The sequence below is a fragment of the Sturnira hondurensis genome, unplaced genomic scaffold (genome assembly GCF_014824575.4).
Source record: "Sturnira hondurensis isolate 20B ecotype Veracruz unplaced genomic scaffold, ASM1482457v3 Scaffold0023817, whole genome shotgun sequence".
Classification (NCBI taxonomy): domain Eukaryota; kingdom Metazoa; phylum Chordata; class Mammalia; order Chiroptera; family Phyllostomidae; genus Sturnira; species Sturnira hondurensis.
This window is the reverse complement of record NW_028096448.1, coordinates 9,656,182-9,678,440: the sequence shown is the minus strand read 5'-3', so window position 1 is coordinate 9,678,440 and position 22,259 is coordinate 9,656,182. Positions and strand designations below refer to the sequence as shown.

General features: G+C 40.1%; 1 protein-coding gene across 4 annotated transcripts in view; it reads right to left on the bottom strand.

Moving 5' to 3' along the window:
• The window catches only part of CDKAL1 (CDKAL1 threonylcarbamoyladenosine tRNA methylthiotransferase), a 665,826-nt gene that overhangs the window by 33,967 nt on the left and 609,600 nt on the right, over nt 1-22,259 (bottom strand). For all 4 annotated transcript variants that reach the window (XM_037037969.1, XM_037037973.1, XM_037037972.1 and 1 more), the window contains 2 exons: nt 8,387-8,470; nt 5,099-5,263 (listed from right to left, as the gene is read on the bottom strand). In XM_037037969.1, the coding sequence (XP_036893864.1) occupies nt 5,099-5,263; nt 8,387-8,470 (249 nt within the window). The remainder of the gene's footprint in view (nt 1-5,098; nt 5,264-8,386; nt 8,471-22,259) is intronic.

Genomic DNA, 22,259 nt, shown 5'->3' with positions numbered 1-22,259 from the left:
GTGAAGCAAAGGGCCACCGGTTTGATTCCCGGTCAGGGCACATGCCTGGGTTGCAGGTTCAGTCCTCAGTCGGGTGCATACAAGAGGCAACCTATCAGTTTCTTTTTCACATGGATGTTTCTATCCCTCTCTTGCTCTCTACTCCTCTCTCTAAAAATAAATAAAATCTTCAGAAAATTAAAAAAATAAAGTGGGTGATGGTTATATGAGATCATACTATTCTCTCTACTTGTGAATATGCTTAAAAATTTCAACAACAGAAATTTTCCATAATAGAGATAAAACAATTCATTGATTCCAATCTTTGATGATGGCTCTTGGATAATTTTTCATATTACCAAATGGCCATGGATTTGGTACAGATGATGTTAGGTTCTGATTACACATAGGTTTTCTTAAGATGAAAAGAATGAACAGCATAGCAATTTTCTAAGGAAATTTCAGTTGTATATAAAGACCATCATATTGAGGGAGAGGGAAGCAAATTTCGGGGGAAAAGGGAAGGGTTTGAAGGAAGGAGTAGAAAGGACACATGGACAATAACAAGGGGGGAGTGGAAACAAGGAGGAGGTGCGGAGGGCTGGGGGTGGGTGGGCCAGGATGGGGGTAAAAGGCAGGGAACTGTACTTGAACAACAATTCAAATAAAAATCTAAAAAAATACACAAAAAAGTAAATGTTGTATGATTGCATTTATATAAATTGCGAGAATAAATGAAACTAAGAGCTAGCGATAGAAGCCACAGCAGGGCTTGGCCAGGGCAGGGGAAAGGGGAAAGGGAAGAGTCCAGAGGGGATTATGAGGGAGCTTTCTCAGGCAGCAGGCATGTTCTGCACCTTCACTGTTGCATTGTTTATAAGGGTGCATACACTTATCAGAATGTAAGCTTCAGATCTGTGCATTTTACTCTATACAAACTGTACTTCATAAAATTAATTTTTTAAAAAAGGCCATCATATTGAACAGGCTATCTTATCACAAATTTAGGTTCCACAAGAGAGCTGGATAAAAATATCAGAGCTCTTCACATCTTAAAACTGTGTTTTTCTCAAGGTTCCTGTTCCTCTGGCAACTTTCCCTAAACAGCTGCCCTCCCTAGCCCACCCACATACAACTTTTGCCTCCATCGCGACCGCCATTTTTATAGTCACCTTCTGAAGAATTACACAGATGAGGGACGATCTCCATCATCCACGGAGATACTGTTTGACTCTATTTTCTGAAGATAGTACTATAAAAAGTTGGTATAATTACATTATAATATTAAAATTGCTCTTATTACTATCACATGCTCCTCCCCACCTGAGAGTCATCTTCCTCAAAGGGCGGGTCTCAAACTCCAGCACGCATCAGTATTACCCGGAGGGTGGAAACAAATTTTCCTTGAGCCGCCCTCACCATTCCTGACTCAGGTTTGGGTTTAGGCCAAAGAATTTACACTTTTAACAAGTGCCCAGATATTCCTGAGACCACACTTGGAAATTGTCACCCTAGACCATCTATGAAAACTTGTGCACCCCTTGCTTCCCCATCCCTTCTTCCTCCTGAGAACAAAGGCCCCTGACAGCTTTCAGAGAAACGTTTCTGATCTATCCTTTCTTTGATTTATATTTATCCCTTTGAACTCTATGCTGCCTTCACTGGATTACCTTCATATAACCTTTGTCTGAAGTGAATGATCCTTAAATGATCCTTATTCAGCGATGTTCCTTATCAGGTTGGAGGTGGCATTTGGCTCTCATCTCCCCTATGAAACCGACTAATCCTGTCTCTCTCTCCTATTCCCTCCCTCTTCTGTTCCTCCACTCCTCTAACCAAGCTGAAAAGAGAAAGAGTAATAATCATTAAAAGATGTTACTAGGTGTTGTTCCCACTAGGCTACAATTTCTTAGAAGGCAGTAATCTCTGGACTTTACTATGGCTTTCTTTTCTCACCATGTTATGGGCATATATCCCTTATTATTTGAAAATACAAAGCCTGTTTGCTATTCCTACTTACAGAATTCAAAGTCCTGCCATAGGGTAGGCATTCAATGCATTTTTGTCAAATGACATGTTTCAATCACAGAATCCCAGAGAAAACCGAGGTTCAGGGGACCCCTGAGATGCACAAAAGGTCACAAATCTGCCGCTGCAGGTGCAGTGCTCCCGGGCCCAGACCTAGCGGCTCCCACTTGGCTGTGCTGCCCCCTGTTTTGTCAGAGGACGCCAACCGGGCCTAACGGGAGGCAGGAAAGTCCACAGTAGCACGGGGCTAAATTCTTAGAGAGTAATCACGAAACTCTCAATTAAGAAAACACACTTACAAAGGAAAATAATTTTTATGTATAATATTTTGCTTTAGATGTTTTGGCTTTTCCAGATTTGTTTACAAAGTGTGCAGGGGAGGTTACCATTCCAGAAAACCCAGAAACACCTAGAAAATTCAGAAAGACATGAATTCTGGTGGGGCTGGTTCTCATGCACCGAACAGATCATTCTAATACAGCAATCCACCCCCTCCACTGTCTCTGTACAGCACGAGCACAGCGAAGTACTGAGCAAAAGGGAAACTGTTAACATCAGGTCACCTTCAGGGTCGACTCTTTCTAGACACAACTAGATTTGAGGGAAAGGGACAATGGCCACTTAGTAACGGTCGACTATGTTCCAGCAATAAGATTAAATGGGTTACATACACTATTGAAAGTATTCTTTTCAACACCCCATGAGGTAGGCGTTATCATTCCCATTTAACAGACTAAACTAAAGCTCAGTTGTCACGTGCATAGGATGAACCGGCAGGTGGAGATGCAAACCCAGGTCTATCTGACCTCAAGGCCAGGCTTCACCACAGAGTGAAGCTGACTGTTTTCATTCCAAGAGTGCCAACACCTTGATCAGTATTCAAAGAGCCCCAAATGTCTGAGACATGATTATAACCTTTACCATCTACTTCTAAATCCTGTAAAAATGGAAGCTGTTCTCTTCTTGCTCAATTTATTTTCATTCATATTCATCAGCCAAAACATTTTAACATCAGGACAGATTCATTAAAGAAGGCTTTTCCACCCAGAGTTTGGCATATCCTTAAAGCTGACAAATAATGAAGCGTAAAGCTATGTTCATTAATTTACACAAAGTCACAAATGGTGATAACTTGCCTGATGTTTCCCTTGCTGTAAACCCCCGACTCGATACTCCTGGCTCTTTGGCCTCACACATGCCCTAAGACTGTTTCTGAGGCCCAGGAGGGCCGGCAGCCCCCGACCCCTAAGTCCACCTCACCTAGGACTTCTGGGCCTTCCCAACCCAGAGGAGGGCTGTGGCAGCGCAGTGACAACACCAACCCACAGGCGGGAGGAAGGAAGAGCACAGGAGAGGCTGCCCCTGCCACGTACATGGGGCTGCTCTTCCAGAAAGCCACACTGTGGTTAAGAAACACAAAAGGGCACTGCTTTTTCTGACTTATGTATCATCAATGATGATGTTTTAGAACACCATCCTTTTTAATAGGTGTACACGAAGGAATTACATCAGGCAGGTCTTTGAAATACTAGTTTGTGCACTACTACCGTTTTCCGTGACCCCTTTTATTGTGGCAACTTAAAAATCAAACACAAAACACACTGTGTAGGAAAACAAAAATAAGTCAACTTCCTTTAAAAATTTCTGAAGTAAAAGCCATATTTCTAGCAATATAATTTAAATGCTGACTTCTACTGTTCCCTCGTGCCCATGCATTCCAACCCCCAAGGACGGTTTCTTCTTTAAATAATAGCAAGCATTGCTGGTCGTGCTTATCAAGTTCCAGAGCTCACTGCTGGCCGAGCAGGACAACCCCCTCGGCAGGGTGTGGGCCTGTCTGCGCCTTCGGTTATCAGTCGGACAGCTGCGCACACAGATTCCTCACAGGCACTTGTCAAGCTCATGAGAGGGGTCACTCGTGTTTGGGCACCAGTGTGTCACCATACTAAGCGAGAATACAGATAATAGTGCCCTCTTTGTCACTACTCCCAGAGTTTAATTAACACACCCTTGCAATTTATTTTGAGGCAAAAGATAGCACATATATTAAAACAATTTGGGGATTATATGGCCAGATAAATACCCCCTATCTTTTCTCCGTATGTTAAGTCATTGCTATGTACTCTTGCTGGAGTGCTTAACAATTGTGTTAGAGAAAGGACATCAAATGATGCTTAGAAATGTGATACACATTTTCATTTCACACTCCATCAGCTTTTACAACGGTAGCTCAATGAAATGTAAGAGAGAGCTTGGCAAACAGCCATATAAAACCAAGGTATAAAACAGGGGTCAGGTTACTTTTTTATAGAAAAAAAAAATGTTTAATTTTCACTCCACATGACTAAAGAAGATATTCAGTTAACACCCTAGAGCGGCGATTTTCAACTGTTGTGCTGTGAGAATTGTTAAAACATGCAGTGCCTGACTATTTAGTCAGGGGCACTGACCTCTTTTCCCTGAGACTGTCAAATTAAAAGAATGACAACAGCCAACACAACAATAGCCATCTGGTGTGAATGAATCAAAATTATACTTATTTTTTGTCAGATAGGCATAAAATATATTTTTTGGTGAGCCACAGAATTTTAGTAATTACTTTATGTGTGCCATGAGATGAAAAAGGTTGAAAATCGCTGTCCTAGTCAAGTGCGGCAATAAGCACGTGCGCTGACGTGCTTAGGGCCTGTTTAACGGTAGGTTTTCACTATGTTATGAACGGCTTTGTAAAGCAAGAGAGTATTTCTTCCCTCAGCCCCTTCCACCCAGGATCTACTGACGTGGAAACATACCAGATCAGATCGTCTTTGGTGTTAAATCTCTCACCTGAAAATAATGGTGTTTGCCTTCTGCTTCTGAGCTAGAAGCAGAAACAGCTCATTCACTTCTCAGGCAGAGGGAGGGAAAAAAGTTAAAGGCATCAGCAAAAATGCATCTTCCTCATTCAGATTTCTACGTGTCAGGAAAGATTAAAGCCTCACGCATACATAAGAAGGGAACTATAAATGATAACAGAAACACGGTCTGGAGTCACTGTGCGACCGCAGCTGCTGCTTTGCTGGCTGGGAGAGCGAGAGCATCTTTTACTCACCTCTGTTAAACCGGAGACTTCTCCTTTTGCTAACGGTTTGCTGATGGATGGTGTGTATACTTTGGCATCTGATACTGGCTGCCCTTTCATAAAATGCTTTCCTGATTCATAAATGTCCACTTGGACCATTTTTCCCATGAACGTGGGGTTCTTTGGCACTAAAACCTTTAAAAAAAATTTTCAGAAGGCTTAATTTTTTAAAAAATAAACTTGTAATTTTAGAACAGTTTTAAGTTTATAGAATCACTGCAAAGAGAACACAGAGAATTAATTCCTGCATAAGCCGCACTCAGTTTCCCTATGAAAACATTTTACATTAGTATGAGAGACATGTCACAATTAATGAGCCATTATTGGTATATTACTATTAACTAAAGTCTGCACTTTCTTCGGGATTCCTCAGCTGTCAACTAATGTCCTTTTCCTACCCTGGAATCCCATCCCAGGTGGGTCTGTCTCCCAGCTGCCCCCGGGCCCGGGGATCCAGCAGGAAGGACAGGCGCTCTGGGGGCAGCGGCGGCGGGCGGGCGGGCGGGCGCAGCACTCTCTCACTGCAGGCTGCCTGCTGTCCTGCGGCATGTGGAAGGCAGACCGGGCAATCCCCAGCAGCCAGCCCGTCACTTTTGGACAGGCCTTTGATATCCTGCTCTTGGCTGTCCCACGCAATGAAGAAAATGGAGACAACACTGATGAAAGAAAGCCCCATACTTTTGGGGGGAAGAGAAAAAAAACATTTAAAAACAACCCTTTCAATAACCCAAACATGGGGTTTGGAGGTAAATGGCTCCTTTAACTAGTGGTTGCCATTCAGTTCTTGGATCTGCTCTAAAACACAGGTACCATATTTTGCCAGGTATGATGAGCACTTTTTTGCCCAAATTTTTGAGGGAAAAAATAAGGGTGTGCATTCTACATGGGTAGTACTAATTCTGTATCTATATAAATGTTTTTACTTCTTTTAATTATTTGTTACATAAAATTTCTTGTACCATATGTTCAAAAGTAAATGCTAAAATTCCTTTATAATACAAAAAACAAGCATCTAAAAATAAATACATAAATAAAATTAAACAATTAAAATGAAAGATTTTTTTCCTGAAAGTTTGGGCCAAAAACATGGGTGCGCATTGTACATGGCAAAATATGGTATTTGCTAGTTCTGCCTCCATGTAGAGTCAGCTACTCTGAAGGATACTTTGGCTGGTTCACAGGAAACTGTCAGATGGTCCCTTTCCACCAGAGACTTCGGATAAAAGTACTTGTTTGCCTTGAGCAAACGTTTCCCCTGCTTTGGGACTTACAGGTAGTCTGTATGCATTATGTCTCCCTCACACTTCTATTTTAATACTGTAGCTACTTGCCAATCTTTTAAAGTTAGGGTCCAAAACAAATAGACTAATTCTAATCCAGCAATACTTGGGTATCTTGATACAATCTTTACTTCTGGAACTCATCTTATTAGAAAAATAATTCCTATGAAATGTTTGATACTTAGTTGCAGAGACAAAAAAAGTCAGACGAGAGCCAGAAGTTCCACAGCCAATTTCTCTGAGAGGCAACATTAGATCTCGGTCTTTCTGGGTTTGATTTTTTATGACCACTGAGTACCCTGCTTCATCAAAGTGTAGGAAGAAGGTCACCTGGGCGGTGAATTACTCATGGCAAGCAGCTGAACTAAAAGAGCTTTAGCATCAGAATATGAAAGCCCTTTTAAATCGGTTTTTATAAAACAAGAAAATCTCTAGAGTAAACTATCCCTGGGAGATGTGGTACTATTCTGGGGGAAAATAACTTGCCTTGATCTGCTGCCTTGATCTGAATGAAGGGCTCAGTGTTTTTCCCCCTCCGGTTTTAATAATTGGAAAAAGCCCGACTGCTTTAAATTGGAGGAAACAGCTAATGAGGCATGCCATTGCCTTTAAAATGAAGGGGGAAAAAGTTCCCCTGCTGAGGCAAAAACCCAGATGGCAAGAGAAAGGAGAGGGAAGAGGCAACAAAAATACAATCAAGCTCCTCCCCAGGGCTGAGCAGAAAGTTGGCCTGAATAGAAAAACGGCTCTCTGGAGTCAATTAATGAGATGGAAAATGGGGAAGAGACTCAGCTCAAACACGGACTGCTGGAAATCCTTCCTCAACTGCAGTCTCTATTGGGTACTGAGCAGGGCTTGTTTAGTCTGGGTCTTGAAAACTTCCCCCGCCTTTCCTGCAGACCCAGGCCCAGCGTGAGGTGGTTCCCAGTGCTGGAGGCCTCTTCAGGTGCTGCTTCCCTGCTTTCGAACACGCACAGGCCACCTGGCCTTTGCCATCCCTTACCTGACTTGCCCACTGTGGTCTTAAGAGCCTTCCCAAGCTCTAATTCAATTCCAGCCATGACCCATAGAAAAAAAAAATTCGGTTCCTGTTTGATGAGAAAGGAACAGAAAGGGAAGAAAACTGATCTGATCTTAAAAGTTAAAAATCCAGGAATGACCCATGACATTCCTGTCTCCATGAAAGTCTCCCACCTAAGAGGGCACACCCCATCTCATTATCTCAGTGCCCCTGAAGGAGGGCATTCTTTTTCTTGATTCACTTCTGAGTTTTTACCACCTGGGGAAGTAGAGTCCCAAGTGTTGAAAGGGAAGCCTGGCTACTGATGGGGCAAGGCAGGCGAGCTCACGTGGGCAGGGAAGGAAGCCCTTCGGGTTGGCCTGGAAGAAAGTTCTCAGAGTAAAGTTGCTTTGATCCTTACATTGCTCTCCAGAGTGGTTCATAAAATTTAACTTGAATCCAAGGAATAGACCTGTCTCTCTTTGCTCTATCAAGGTGGGAGTTAAAAACAAAAACCAAATACTAAAACTAAACAAAACTAAAGAAAACCAACCAACCAACAAGCCCGTCTGAGTGTCATGACAGTAAGAGGAAATCCCTGCCCTTCCACACTGATGTCGCCCGTGCAGACATCCTTCCTGCCCCAGATGGGACTTTCCCCTCGACTTTGCCAGGCTGTGGGAATTCTGACAGGGACAGCTGCCTGCTCCAAACTCCCAAAAGCCAAAGATGGGCCCTGTCAGAGACTAATGAGTACTAAAACACACATACTCCTTTCCAGAGACTGTTTCGTAGACTAAGCCACAAAGATAAGCCCTGTGTTAGCCCAGCGGGCCTGATGTTAGAAAATAGCTTTGCTTCAACAAGATTCCACAACCCTCCTGCCTTTCAAGTTACTTTTGCTTAAGTCAACTGACTTTCAGAACTCTTTCATTTGAGAGAAAACTGGGGAACAACAAAGTATCTCAGATCTCTTACCTGCTCATAGAATCGATTGTGTGCAACATAAAACTTGGAATCAAAAGATTCTTCTGTTACCAACACTTGTTGTCTTTCACCAATCTGGGAAGAGAAGGAGAGAAAAAAGGAATGATGAGGGCAAACACTTGAGAATTCAAAATAAAGGCCAGCCCAAATAATTCTGGACCAGTGAGTAGTATCCTTTTAAATTTAAAGTGGGCTCTAATTTGCTAGTTACAGCTAATACGAGAATCATGGATTCAAATTTCCTGAAAGACATTGTTAACTACTTGGTAATATAAAGTATGTATAGTATGAAATCTAATTTTCTTACATGACTATGAAACAAAACCTTATCTTATTTCCTCCAACAGAAGATAATTAAAGCTTCTAGGACATACAAAAATCTTCTAAATAACACTTTGTTTCTTGAAACAAAGTTGCAAAACAAGCCAGAACAAGCTGCTTCTAATCCAAATTTATGATAATATTTTGGCAATATAAAAGAGTAGTAATAAACATTAATTTGAGTTATGAGGGATGTAATACTCAAGAAATGCTAGTCATTAAGTCCTTGCACCTAAACATTTCACGTGTTGCATATTATTCTGAAATTAGCGATCAATTCACATGGGCACTAACTTACTATATGCATTTCTTCTGTCACAGGTAACTGTCTCTTCTATGTTGTAGCCATGACCCCATATTCATATTCTTAAAGAGAAATACAGCAACAATATGGGACTGCTAATTCTCTACAGGATTAATCTACATTTATTTATATTTATGATGTAAGCATGCATTTTTAATAACCAAGAAGTTAAGTCAGACAAAACATGGGGTAAAAAAAGTGACTATTCTAAAATATTCTACCATTTCCAAGTTTACTCCACTGTGAAATGTAACATTTAAAGTATCAATTGCTTATTTTTTACAAGGCTGTCAAAATGTCGGATGTAGCAAACCGGCTGTACTGAATGATTATGCCCAGAATTATTTTTGCCATTGCTACTTGATAAATATAACCTTCCATATAAAAGCACATTGGCATGAAGATTTTTAAAAAACAATCCTTAGTCTCATATGTAGGGACTTGCCATCATGTTCAGGCAATTCCCATGTAGGAAACATAAACACAGCTGCACTCAATAGACCACCTAACAATTAAAAAAACACTACCAAAACCCTCTTCAATATATACTGCCAATACCTAAATACACCATAATTTACTTTTTTTTTTTGCTATCTTGTTAAAAATGTAGCCCCCTTAGCCAAAGGTTGTATGGTTTCTAGGATGAGACTTATTGAAGACTTATTTCACTCTGGAAACCAATAATAGTTCCAATAACATTAATTTCTTTTAAAAATCAAGTAGCAACGAAAGAAAGTTCCCCCAACTTCTCCTTCGAGCTTTGCTCACTAAAAAAGACTGATGAATATGGGGTTTCACTGAGCGATATTTTTCTGCAAGAAAACTTAGAATGTTTGCATACATTTCACAGTATGAGTTGTTTATAACTTAGGATAAGTATCTGTTGATGGTTCTTAAGGAAATCTGCAATTACACTCCATCTAACATTAAGTTTTCAGGAAACTAATCTAACAATAATATGAGACTGGAGAGACACTGAAACCATATGCTGCTTCGTTCCTCTTGACAGAGTTAATGTGGGCAATGGTACTCATCGTTTGCTGTATTTTATCTTGAAATAGTAATGATAATATATATGCAGAGAGTTAGAAAGACTTGCTGTGTTCCTACTGCAGAGGGCAGGGCTTTCCACCAACCACCAGAGAACTCCTTGCAGGTGAGTATTTAACTATTATTTGCCAAAGGGATGCGGGAAAACTGCTACTGCAGTAACTTATAGTGGCAAACAACTCTTCAGCACCCTTCTTGTCCTCTCGGCCATGGATGTTTCATCTCATTGGTGAGGCTCTTAACATTCCTCAGAGAATACTGGGCAAAAATGAGCACAGAAAATCTACAACCTTGATCAAAAGCTGCTGTAATCTATCCCCAGCCCCCAAAGAAACCCAAACAACAAAGAGTAAAAAATGCTCTCCTCAATATTTTTTAAGAATAAAGTTACAATGACAGAAATAGAAAATACACACTTTAAGAGAATCAGCTATTTCAAATAACCTTAAAAACAGCAATGATGTTAAGGAAGGGGGAGTTCAGGTGGAAGTCTGGAAGATGCAACTTTGCCTTGGTGACGATAAAGAAGCCTATGGGCCAAGGACATGCATAATCAACTTCACATCTTTTTTTTTTTTGAATGAGCCACCTCCCCCTAGGCTTTCCAACTGCTTTCTCCTCAACACCACAAGCTAACCCGGTACGGTTAGATACCTGCATGTAACAGAATTGGGTTACTCATCCAGATCGGCCTACCAATGTCTCTGCTATCTAGCAAGCAATCCCAGCCTGAGAGATAAAATGCAGGGCATATGAATAAAAAAGACAAGGCCACATATGCTCTCACGCAACCAACAATTACACATGAATTATGCTAGTGAGAGAAATAACCCACTAGAGGTGATCAGATCAGTGTGCCTTATAGATCATGATGGAGATGAGCTGTGTCTCATCTGACATTCTTCTGAGATTCCTCTGAGAAGCATAGTCAGCTTCTACTTCACTGACAGAATCTTCCCTAACAATGGGACCCATGGACAGGAATGCAAAGTTACATCACTGGCTTAAGACAAAGTCCTCTGCATAAGAAGATAACAAAAACAATGCTTGTGTAGTTTCAAAAATGAACAAATTCCTGTGAATGTATGAGGTTGAAATAATGGTTTTTATAAATTTTGTGATTAACAGCACACTATAGCTGTTCAGCAGAGATGATTAGGAAGAAAGTCGAATTATAAGCCCAAAGAATGGTCTAGAAGTTGGCATCCAGATAACCGGAACACTCAAGGATAGGAAGAAAGGGGAGGAGGGAACATACCTCAATGTAATAAAGGCCTAATATGACAAACCCATAGCCAACATAGTACTTAGTGGGCAGAAACTACAAACGTTTCCCTCAAAATTGGAAAGGAGACAAGGATGTCTGCTTTTACCATTCTTTTTCAACACAGTACTGGAAATCTAGCCACAGTAAGCAGATAAAAAGAAATAAATGGCATCCAAATTAGAAAGCAAGAAAACTGTCATTATTTTCAGATGACATGGTACTATATACAGAGAACCCTAAAGATTCCACCAAAAAACCTACTAGAATTAGTTAATAAATTCAGTAAAGTAGCATGATACAAAATAAATATTCAGAAATTGGTTGCAATTTTATATACCAATAAGGAACTATTAGAAAGGGAAACTAAGAAAACAATTCCATTCACAATTGCCTAAAAAAATTCTGAGGAGTAAATTTAACCAACAATGTAAAGACCTGCATTCAGAAAATTATAAGGCACTAAAGAAAGAAACTGAAGAAGGTACAAAGAAGTGGACACACATACCATGTTCTTGGATAAGAAGAATTAACATCATTGAAATGTCCAAACTACCCAAAGCAATCAATGAATTCAATGCAATTCCTATCAAGATACCAATGGCATACTTCATAGAACTACAACAAATATTGCAAAAATTTATATGGAACCACGGAAGACCAGAAATAACCACAGCAATCTTGAGAAAAAAGAATAGAGTTGGAGGAATTGTGCTACCTAATATCAAACTATACTAAAGGCTAGAGTAATCAAAACAGCTTGGTACTGACATAAAAACAGACACATAGATCAATGGACGAGATTAAAGAGCCCAGAAATCAACCCACCCCTTTATGGTCAATTAATATTTGAGAAAGGGGGAAAATATGCAATAGGATAAAGATAGTCCCTTCAATAAATGGTGTTAGAAAAATTGGACAAATACAGGCAGGAAAAAGAAATCAAACTAGACCACCATCTTATACCATATGCAAGAATAAACTCAAATGGATTAAAGTTAAATTAGACTCTAAACTATGAAGATCCTAGAAAAAAACACAGAAAAATCTCAGACAGTTCCCATAGTAGTATTTTTTCCTGATATATCTCCTTGGGCAAGACAAACAAAAGAGAAAATAAACAAATGAACCACCAACAAAATGAAAAGATAACCCACTAAATGGGCGGACACATTTGCCAATGATACATCTGATAAGAGGTTGATATCCAAAAATTATACAGAACTTATAAAACTCAACCCCCCAAACCCCCAAACAATCCAATAAAAAAATGGGCTAAGGACCTAAACAGACATTTCTCCAGAAGACATATAGATGGCCAATAGACATAGTGGCAAATGAAAAGACACTCAATGTCACTAATCATCATAGAAATGCAAATTAAAACCACAATAAAATATCACCTGATGCTCATCAGACTGGCTATCACCAATAAATCAACAAACAGGTGTTGGCGAGGATGTGGAAAAAAGGAAATTCTTTCACGCTGCTGCTGGGAGTGCAAATTGGTGCAGTCACTGTGGAAAGCGGTATGAAGATACCTCAAGAAATTATAAATGAAACTGTCTTATGACCCAGCAATTCCACTTCTGGGGACAGATCTTAAAAAACCTGAAACACTAATTCAAAAGAATACATGCAACACTATGTTCACTGCAGTGTTATTTACAATAGCCAAGATTTGGAAGGAGCCCAAGAGTCCATCAGTAGATGAGTGGATAAAAAGCTGTGGTACATTTGCACAATGCTATACTACATGGCTGTAAAAAAGAGAGAAGGAAACCTTACCTTTTGTGATAGCTTAGATGGACCTGGACATGCTAAGGGTAATAGCCAGAGAAAAACAAATACCACATGATTTCACTCACATGTAAAATCTAATGAACAAACAACCAACACACAAAATAGATTCACAGATACAGGAAAAAGACCGACAGCTGTCAGAGAGGAAGGGAGTTGGTGGGGTGGGTGAAAAAGGTAAAGGGATTAAGTAAAACAAAAACAAAACAACTCATAGACACAGAAACCAGTATGGTGATTCCTAGAGGGAAAGGGGAGTGTGGGAGGTAGAAGAGGGTAGAGCAGGGATAAATAAATGGTAACGGAAGGAGACCTGGGATGGCCAAGACTTGGGGTGGTGAACATACAACACAATATACAAAAAGTAACAGGGAAGAAGGGGGAAAGCGATGAGGAGGGAGAAGGAATGAACGGTCAGAAGCAGAAATGTACAGCTTCAGCAGAAACTTGGGGGAGAGGAAGGGTTACTTAAAAACATCCAATGCCACATATCCGCACTGAACAGGAGGGTGGAGGGACTCGGAATTTAGATAGGTTATTTTTAAGATAAAAGAGGTCTGACTACATCTTGGGCCTCCACATTCCTCATCAGAACAATGAGTTTTGTTAGAAGTGACATGGAGTGGGGGGAGGAGAGTAGGGCTGAAGCTGAGTAATAGCATTGAAAGGATCTTTCAGTTCCAAAATTCTAAGTCACCACTCACGGTAGACCTGTAGGATAGGGACTGGTATGCTCACAAAGTTTCAGGTAAAGGAAATATGCACTCTAAACCCAGGGTCTTGTTTCTTGTAGTAAATGCATGCCTAGAGCCCTCTGCAAATTACAGCTCCTTTTTTGCTGCACTTAAAGTAACAAAGTAATCTTTAGGACCCATCAAGAAACATTCATAAAAGTCTCTCAAAAAGCTATGGAGTGACCTGAACCAAAAGAAGCCTGTCAAATCTTCTCATTGAAGCCCCTCCCCCACATTATAATCATAGGAAAAACGTCCCTTTTCCTTTTGATTTGCTTTATGGGTATATAATTTATAGTTGATTAAATAAAATGCTTATTTAGTTTCTCCACCATTTTAGAGTTTAAGAAGTTGGGGTGGGAATTCAACCCCTTGCTATGTAATTTCCCTGGGAAACTCAGTTTCCTTTGACAAAGACTGACCTCAGCACACTCGTCAGGACTTCTGAAAGTGGCTTTCAGTCCTGGCTCCTACTTTAACAATCTACCCACACTCTGTCATTCATCCATCAAATGCCAGTGGAGAATGTAATTCTTCCTACAATATGCAGAACTTTATGTAAGCCATCTTGACTTTTTAAAAAGACACTTTATGGAAAATGAATTATAAAAGTAGTCTTGTAAAGGCATCCCTCCATGTCACAGATTGGGTCACCGAGGAGAGGAAAGGCGCAGAAGGCCGCCACCCCCAGATCCCGCACTGCTGGTGATCTCACGGAGTTCCTGGGACCGAGGGCCTGGCTGTGAGGGAAAGAAGGTGGCACAATTTTCGAGGACTTGTTGAAAAACATAGGAGAAAAGTTCTTCTTATGTGTGAGTGTGTGTTTTTTTGAACTACAAAGGCAGAACATAAAGACACTATTCCCTTGGCCAGACAGAGAAGGTAAAAACCTGAAGGGGGCTTAGCTACCTCTGCCCCGAGGGGAAACAGAGCTCCCGCAGGAGGCAGGGGGTCGTGCAGAGGCAGAGAGAACAGGAAGTCTTGGAGGCACTGCCACCACCTGGTGACCCTACTGGACTGCTAGCCACAGAAAACGTACACCATCTCGGCTCTGATTCTGCAGTGCACGGCTTCTCCTAGCGTAGAGAAACATCTGTGACAAACAAAAAGCAATGTTTTTTCAATTCAATTTTGGGGTAGATTTTTCAGCATTGTTACACAATCAGCTGAGCTGCGTTATTTGTGTCACATCTATGCTTAACATTTCCCAAGTGCCTGAAGTTGTGAGAAACATCAGTTCTAACCATATGGCCAGATCACACACACACAAAAATACACTAGCATGAAAAAAGCAGTGATTTCCAACACAATTTGGTTGCTGAATGAATGCTCATTCAAGTACACTCTATTTCTTTATGTGTTCTAAAACAGACAATATTCGACATGGCTATATAAAGATTTAAAGAACAAAACTAAGAATTGCTTCAAGATAGGCAAGACAATACTGAAACTAAACAAAGACATTATAGTATCAGGGCTCTCACCTTTATCCCAGTAGGAGGCATTGCTGATATAAATACTCCTTGGACTACAAGATGCAGAAAGCTTCATTTAAACTCACACATGATTTTAAATATAAACTTTACATCAAGTCTGTTTTCTCTTTACCTACTGGTTTTTTCCTCTTCTCACTTTTGTTTTCCTTAAACAGAAAAGACTGAGACGTGGCTTTGGAAAATAATTTCACTTCAATTTCTACTCTGAAGGATTAGATTAGGTTAGAGTTCAATATTTCAATACAACTGCCCAGAGTATTCATAAAACATTTACAAAGGACAGATACATATCTGAGGAGCAGTGTTAAGAGAAATATTTATTTCCTAAAAACACTTATATAAGAGGGTAATTATTTTGCTTCCCATGCAAAGTTTCTAGCAATTAATTTTTTTATCTAATTACTTAAGGGAAAAAGTGGAGATTAAAACACACACTTCAAATCTCTCATAATTATTTATATCAAGTTCCTAAACAACTTTGAATTCTATCTCTGTTTATCCTGCAAAATATTCTGACATGCTACTTCTGCGGCTATGTTTTTTTTTTAAATTATAGATAATAAAAAACAATTTTTCTACCTGGCTGGTTTCTGAATGCATGACTCTGGGAAATGTCAAATGTCTTTCTTTAGTTTCAGTCAAATTAGTTTTTTCTTTTAAAAAAATTTTCCCCCAAAGCTGCCTGGAACATGTTAAACACAAGGCTGTGACCTTAAACTCTGAAATAATATTTCTAGTGTCTGTGCAAGAGCCTGCCCTCACATACACCTTTAGACTAATTACTGCGGTGTCATGTTGCCGGCGAACCACTGTAATTACACTTGGAGAAAAGTATGGTCTTGTTCTTTCTTAGCTAATGAAAATGATAACCTTTCCATTTTGATCCATCATTCACAATGGGCAGAGCATGCGATGCTGGGTCTCCAGGGTATACAGTAATCTTCCTGACTGTTTATACACACTTCTGTTTTCTGGCCCTGCAAAAGCTGGAATTAAAGAACCAGGCATATTTATGCTAAAACCAGTCAACAGTAATAATAGCAATAACATTAAAATTTAATACCATCCTTACTCCACAAGGCCATTCAATAATGAAATAGGGCCATGACACAGGAATGTATGTCAAAATGAGGATAGCATAAAAAACAAGTAATGAGACTCATAGTCCACTGTATTCAATGAAAATGCTTGCCATTGGTTCATTGGTCTAGGTAAGGATGTTTGAGAGACGATGTGGAATGGTTCATTATCATAGGGGCTAGGTTTGTTCATGACTTCTACACAGTGACAGAAAATACATTCTATTAGATTTTTTAAAAACAGCATCTTCTGTGTTAAGTGAAAATACATTCCTCAGCTTTACTTATTAGTGCCATTAAATACATTGAAAGGGGAAAGAATGTCCCTTTAAGTATTTTATCTACATGTATTTATTGCCATGAGTATCTTAGTTGCCCTATAATTCCTTCCTCATATTTCAGAGATAATGTAAACATGTAGAAAAACAAAAATAATTTGATATTTTAAAGTCCTTCTCAAAGCAACAATACGATATAGAAAGACCAGATGCAAGGTGGTTCAGCTGAATCAAGTCAGACTACATTTCTCCCCTCAACAGCCTGGTGCGCTGTTTTCTTCAGTCACCGGCTAGTATTTTTTCTAGCCGTGTGTCCGCCCCAGTAAGAGAAAGACAACCCAAGGGAGTTTCTTCCCAGGCAGAGGCAAAATCCCATCCTTCATAACAAAGCTATTTCATCTGCCAGCTGAGAGCCAATAGTATAGTAACAGTGCTTCATCTGGTTAAAATAAATCTTGACAGCAAAGTTACAGGACCAAGTTACATGACAAATGCCAGCATCAGGATCTATACTTGAGTGCTGATTGAACTTCCAACTCAGAAAGAGCCAAGTCTTAACCACCTGCCTGTACATTTTTGGTATTCTAGAATATTCTAAGGGATACCCACACTGCTTTTGTGGCACTTTGAAAAACTGTGGTAAGAACACATAACATGAGGTCTACTCTCTCTTAACAAATGCCAACATGTTGCCTTTTCTTATCACAGGTCTGGCACCGTATGTTAGATCTATTTTTTCTGCACCTTGGAAACTCCACAATGCCCAGGCAGTACAGGAGAGCGCTCCACCTTGACAACTCTCTCAGATTCTGTGGCCAGATGTTGCCAACAGCATCATTCACGAGATCCTAATAATGGAAGGGCTCAGGAGGACTACGTGTGTGGAACCCTTTTTATTAAAAGTTCAACTCTAACACTGAACGACTATCTCCTTCCCTTCCACCTTCCTGATCTTTTTTCTCATGGGTCTCCATCAGTCACGACTCAGAAAGTCGGGGCCAATCTTCTTTGATGGGCTTCTCACAAAGGTGACCACACTCGCAGCTCAGGGCTATTAACCAGACTGCCTTCTCGGAAAGCATCTCTAGAATTTTTGTTTCACTGATGAAACAATAAATGAACCAGACTACAAAGAGAAGGAAAGACAACTGAGTTTTTAGAGATTTAGTGTTCATATAACCTAGTAATGTTTTGTAATCTGTAATCTAGTAATTACTTGCCAACTCCCCTCAAAGGGCCTTTGGTGAGGGCTTTGCTCAAAGGCCTCATTCCAAAAGCACTGGATGATGGTCGCTGGGAATCAGGGACCTGCAGTATACTCCACTATCAAACACTTCGCTGAAACAGTGTAAGAAACAGAAGAACTCAAAGAAAGATTCTGACACCCGGAGGAAAAAAGGTGTGGGTGTGGTATGTGGTGAAAAAAGGCTCCTTTTCAAATATTAAATTACAGGAGAAGATGGATAAGTTCTAGCTCACCCAGCTTCTAAATGTGAATTTTTGGAACCATGAATTCAGAGCTGGCCTGGGTGGAAGAATTAGTAGATTATATAGTTCAAATTCTTCATTTTACACAGGAGAAGATTAAGGCCCGTTAGAGATTAAGTCTGTGATCAAACATACAGTTCATACTATTTATCCACAGATTAAAAATGGATTGTATTCTGACATGTGTTTTTAGGCACAGTAAGTGAATTCTTGACTGACTCTGAGCCTGCACCATCCAGGACAGTGGCCACTAAGTACATGTGGCTTCTGGTCACTTAAAATGCAGCACATCCCAGCTGAGGCACGCTTTGAAACACACTTCGGTACAAAACACACACCAGATTTCAAAAACTTAAACGAATAAAAGAGCGCAAACTATTTTTTAATTTTATATTGATTACATGTTGAAATATTTTTGATATATTGAGTTAAATACATTATTAAAATTAATTTCACCTCTTTTATTTTTTTACTTTTTTAATGTAGTTACCTGAAAATTTAAAGAAATAGGTGGTCCATACTATATTTCTATTGGACGGGGCTGCTCTGAAATATTACTATCTAGTTTTTAAGGATTTAACAGAAATCCCCCATTTCACTATTTAGAAAGAACCATATTGGTCATTTAAAAATATTTTTAACTCATCACAAGTAGTCTTAATCACAGTAATCAGGTAAATATAACAGTTTAATTTTTAGAAAGAATGCACACATATCTATAAATTATAAAGGCTGGAATTCTGAATTGCTAAATTTTTCTTTCTGACCTTTAAATTATTGCTTCCATCTTTCTGGTGCACCACAGCCTCTCCAAAAGCTAAACCATGATCAACTGTATGTTGTTTTTAGGGAAATCCAGGCACCCACGGGGAGGACATCTACATTTTCCAATCTGTCATTTCCCACTTTGGGTAGCTACAAAAGCAACCATGTAAAAACAATGGTGTTTTTATCAAACTCATTTCTGCAAAAGCCATCCAAAATGCCCAGAATACGTACCACCTTTGGTAAGATAAATCTTTGGTTATCAACCCTGTTACTAAAGAACTCAGCATAAATGTGAGCAATAAATAACACGTGCAGTACACACCGCCATCTTTCAACCATTTGCCAGTCAGAATTGAGGGTGAGGAAGCAGAAAGGATTAAGCAGAAATCAAAGACAGCCAAGCTCTAATGGTGTCTAATTAGCATAACAAAAACACTGCCACAATCTTTCAGCAGTGGGCAATACATCTCATTAAAGAAGACTGAATAACAATTATTCTCTCCGGCTCCCCCACCCCCACGCTTCTTGGCTTAGCTCTGGGAGACCCTGAGAGCGCAGCTTGAGAGCTTCTGCTTTATTGGCCTGGCATTCAGGCTGCAGGCTAAAGAGCCCACTTGTATTACTGTGCACCTGCACCTCAATGCTTTATCCTGATTTCCTCCCCTGCTGTGAAAATGCAGCGTCTTCAAGCACATACAAGTCCTGCCATGCAGTCTATAGGTATATAATCTTGAGAACTGGCAATGATGACCTGAACAAATGAATACTGGTTCCCCTAAAATGTTTTTATCTAGAGAAAAGTGATCTATTTGCTTCTCTTCGCCTATTCTGTTCTTCCCCTTTAATATTATGTCAGTCTCAGAGATAATGAAGCTAAATTAAAATTCTACCAAATTTTATTCCACCAGTAATTAGCTGTGAGCATGCACGCACATGCGCGCACACACACATCAAGGGGTCCAACGGGGGTAGCTTGATGCAGACCTATCCTCTCTCCCGACTTCCTTTTGATGATAGACAACTGAGAAAACAGGAAATCCAACAAAATAAAACTGAGGTTGCAGGTAAGCATGTGGGTAGTTTTTGTATATTTAAACCATGAATAACAAGTCAATTTAAACCAAGAATAAAAAAAAAACATTATCCCAGAGCAGTAACTAAAAAAAGACACAGGCTTTAAGTAACCCTATGCACTTTTTCCCATGGATCTACTTTGGGGGAAGGACTGAGTGGGAAGAGGAGAGAAATGGACAAAGTTATTTAATCCAAACAATGTCCAATTCTGAGTGACATTTTCTGCCCCTTTCAAAAGGAATCTAGCTATGACAGTTGATTTGATTTAAAACCATTTTTAAAAATAGATTTCTTGTATGTCTGATTGAGGATCAAACCAGCACTCTTGGTGTATTGGGATGATGCTCTAACCTACTGAGGATCTGGCCAGGGCCCTGCTCTGATTTGTTTTTAAGGCCCTGTCTGCCAAACACAATATTACGTAGCCTGCTTAAACCCGAATACTGCCATGTCTGCAAGCTGCTCTAGGACATGCTGTTTATCACAAACGTAGACAGGGACCCCCACAATTGTTAGAGACTAAATAGCAGAAATGAGCCAACTCACTGAGAAGCTGGGAAAACCTACTGGACCTGTTTAGTAAGTCTGGATTTTCCGAACTGCTGTAAAGTGACTGCACTGCAGGAACTTAGAGACTTTGAGACTATTCAAATCTTCAACATTATAGACCAGAAACCCGGTGTGAGACATTTTAATACTAGACGTACTCTGCATGTGGCAGTATACAGTTAACATAAAACTTGGGACATCACCCAAATCCTAAAATGCCCTTTTCTATGTGGTGACCTACTCGGCATTCAGAAGCCAGCTGGTTTCTGTTTTCCATCCTACAAGTAGAGTGGATTTTTCTTTTAATCCCTCTCCTACTGACTTTCTCCTGTTTAATAGATAGATCACACTGTAATTTTTGATTCTTGCCTATTTGCCCCCTAAAGTTTTACCAAAAGTAGTATCTAAATGTAACATATTAACATAAATTCTATGCTGCTTTATATTTTAAAGCACGGTAAGGATGTATTTTAACATCTATGGCCTTAAGTCTTACATACGAGTTTCTGGGTACACTGGTGCATTCTCCTTCCCCTTTAAGACAGAACCTCAGCCAGTAACACAGGAGCCTGCACAGCACTTACCGGGCTGGCAAGAAGCCTGCAGTTCTACCTCTGCCGTTAACTAACTGGCTATTTGACTGTGAGCAAGTCATTGCACTTTGGAGCCCCAGTTTACTCATCTAAAAAAGGGGGGATTTGAACTCAATAACCTGTAAGGCCACCTGTGACTCATATATCCTGTGCTTCTAAATTAAGAGTCGATAGGGGAGGCAGGACCAGCAAGCTGCCCTGCAGTGCACACTCAGGGCCCCACCATGGGAAGGGAGGGTCTGCTGTGGTGTCCCAAGGACACGGCCATGGGCTGGCCCTGATGGCCTGTCACTGGTTGCATCACCAAAGTTCCTGCCTTTCACTTCCAGAGTGGATACCCAGCCTGGGATTAACGATGGTTGCCGAAGGCAAGGATGAAAGAAAGAATAAATAGAAGCAATGTTTCAGCTATTCATTTTACCTATTTGAAAGAAATAATTAAAATAATTACCAGGCTTGAATCTTGAGCTGTTTTCAGATTACAACCTAGCTTTTGGAGTTGGTGTAAAGTGCTGGGAAAGCTTGACTAGTCCTGGCAAATACAGCCGAGAGCACTCCTCCTGCTGCCAGGAGTAAATTTCATGCATCTTCCATTTACTACCAGAAGACAGCTCTGTGAGCTGAAACACGCTCAGGACTTCAACATTACTACTGATTTAAGTAGTCAGAGGAAATTTTTAATTTTAAGTAGAAAACTGTCTTGGGGTTCTATCCAATTACTGCTTCAGAGCAGGAACAAGTTTTAGAAAACAACATTGTATGGGTATGTATGGAGGAGGGAGCGTTGCTAAACAGCTAACAAAGTGGCCGGCTGTGGGAAGAATGTGGCTGGGCCTTAAGGAGCACGCTCAGCAGTCCTGCTGGGCAGCCGCTGTCCCCTCGAGGAATTTTGCCTGAAAAGCAGAGATAACTCTTTGCTCACTTTTCAAAGCCTTGACTCAAAAGGGTTTCAGAGAAGTAAGACAAAGCGTATTTAATGGGGAGAAAGGAGGAAAATTGCCAATATTGATAAACCTACAATTCATTTTCTCAGTAGCTATTGGAAAGATGAATCATGCAGGAAAGA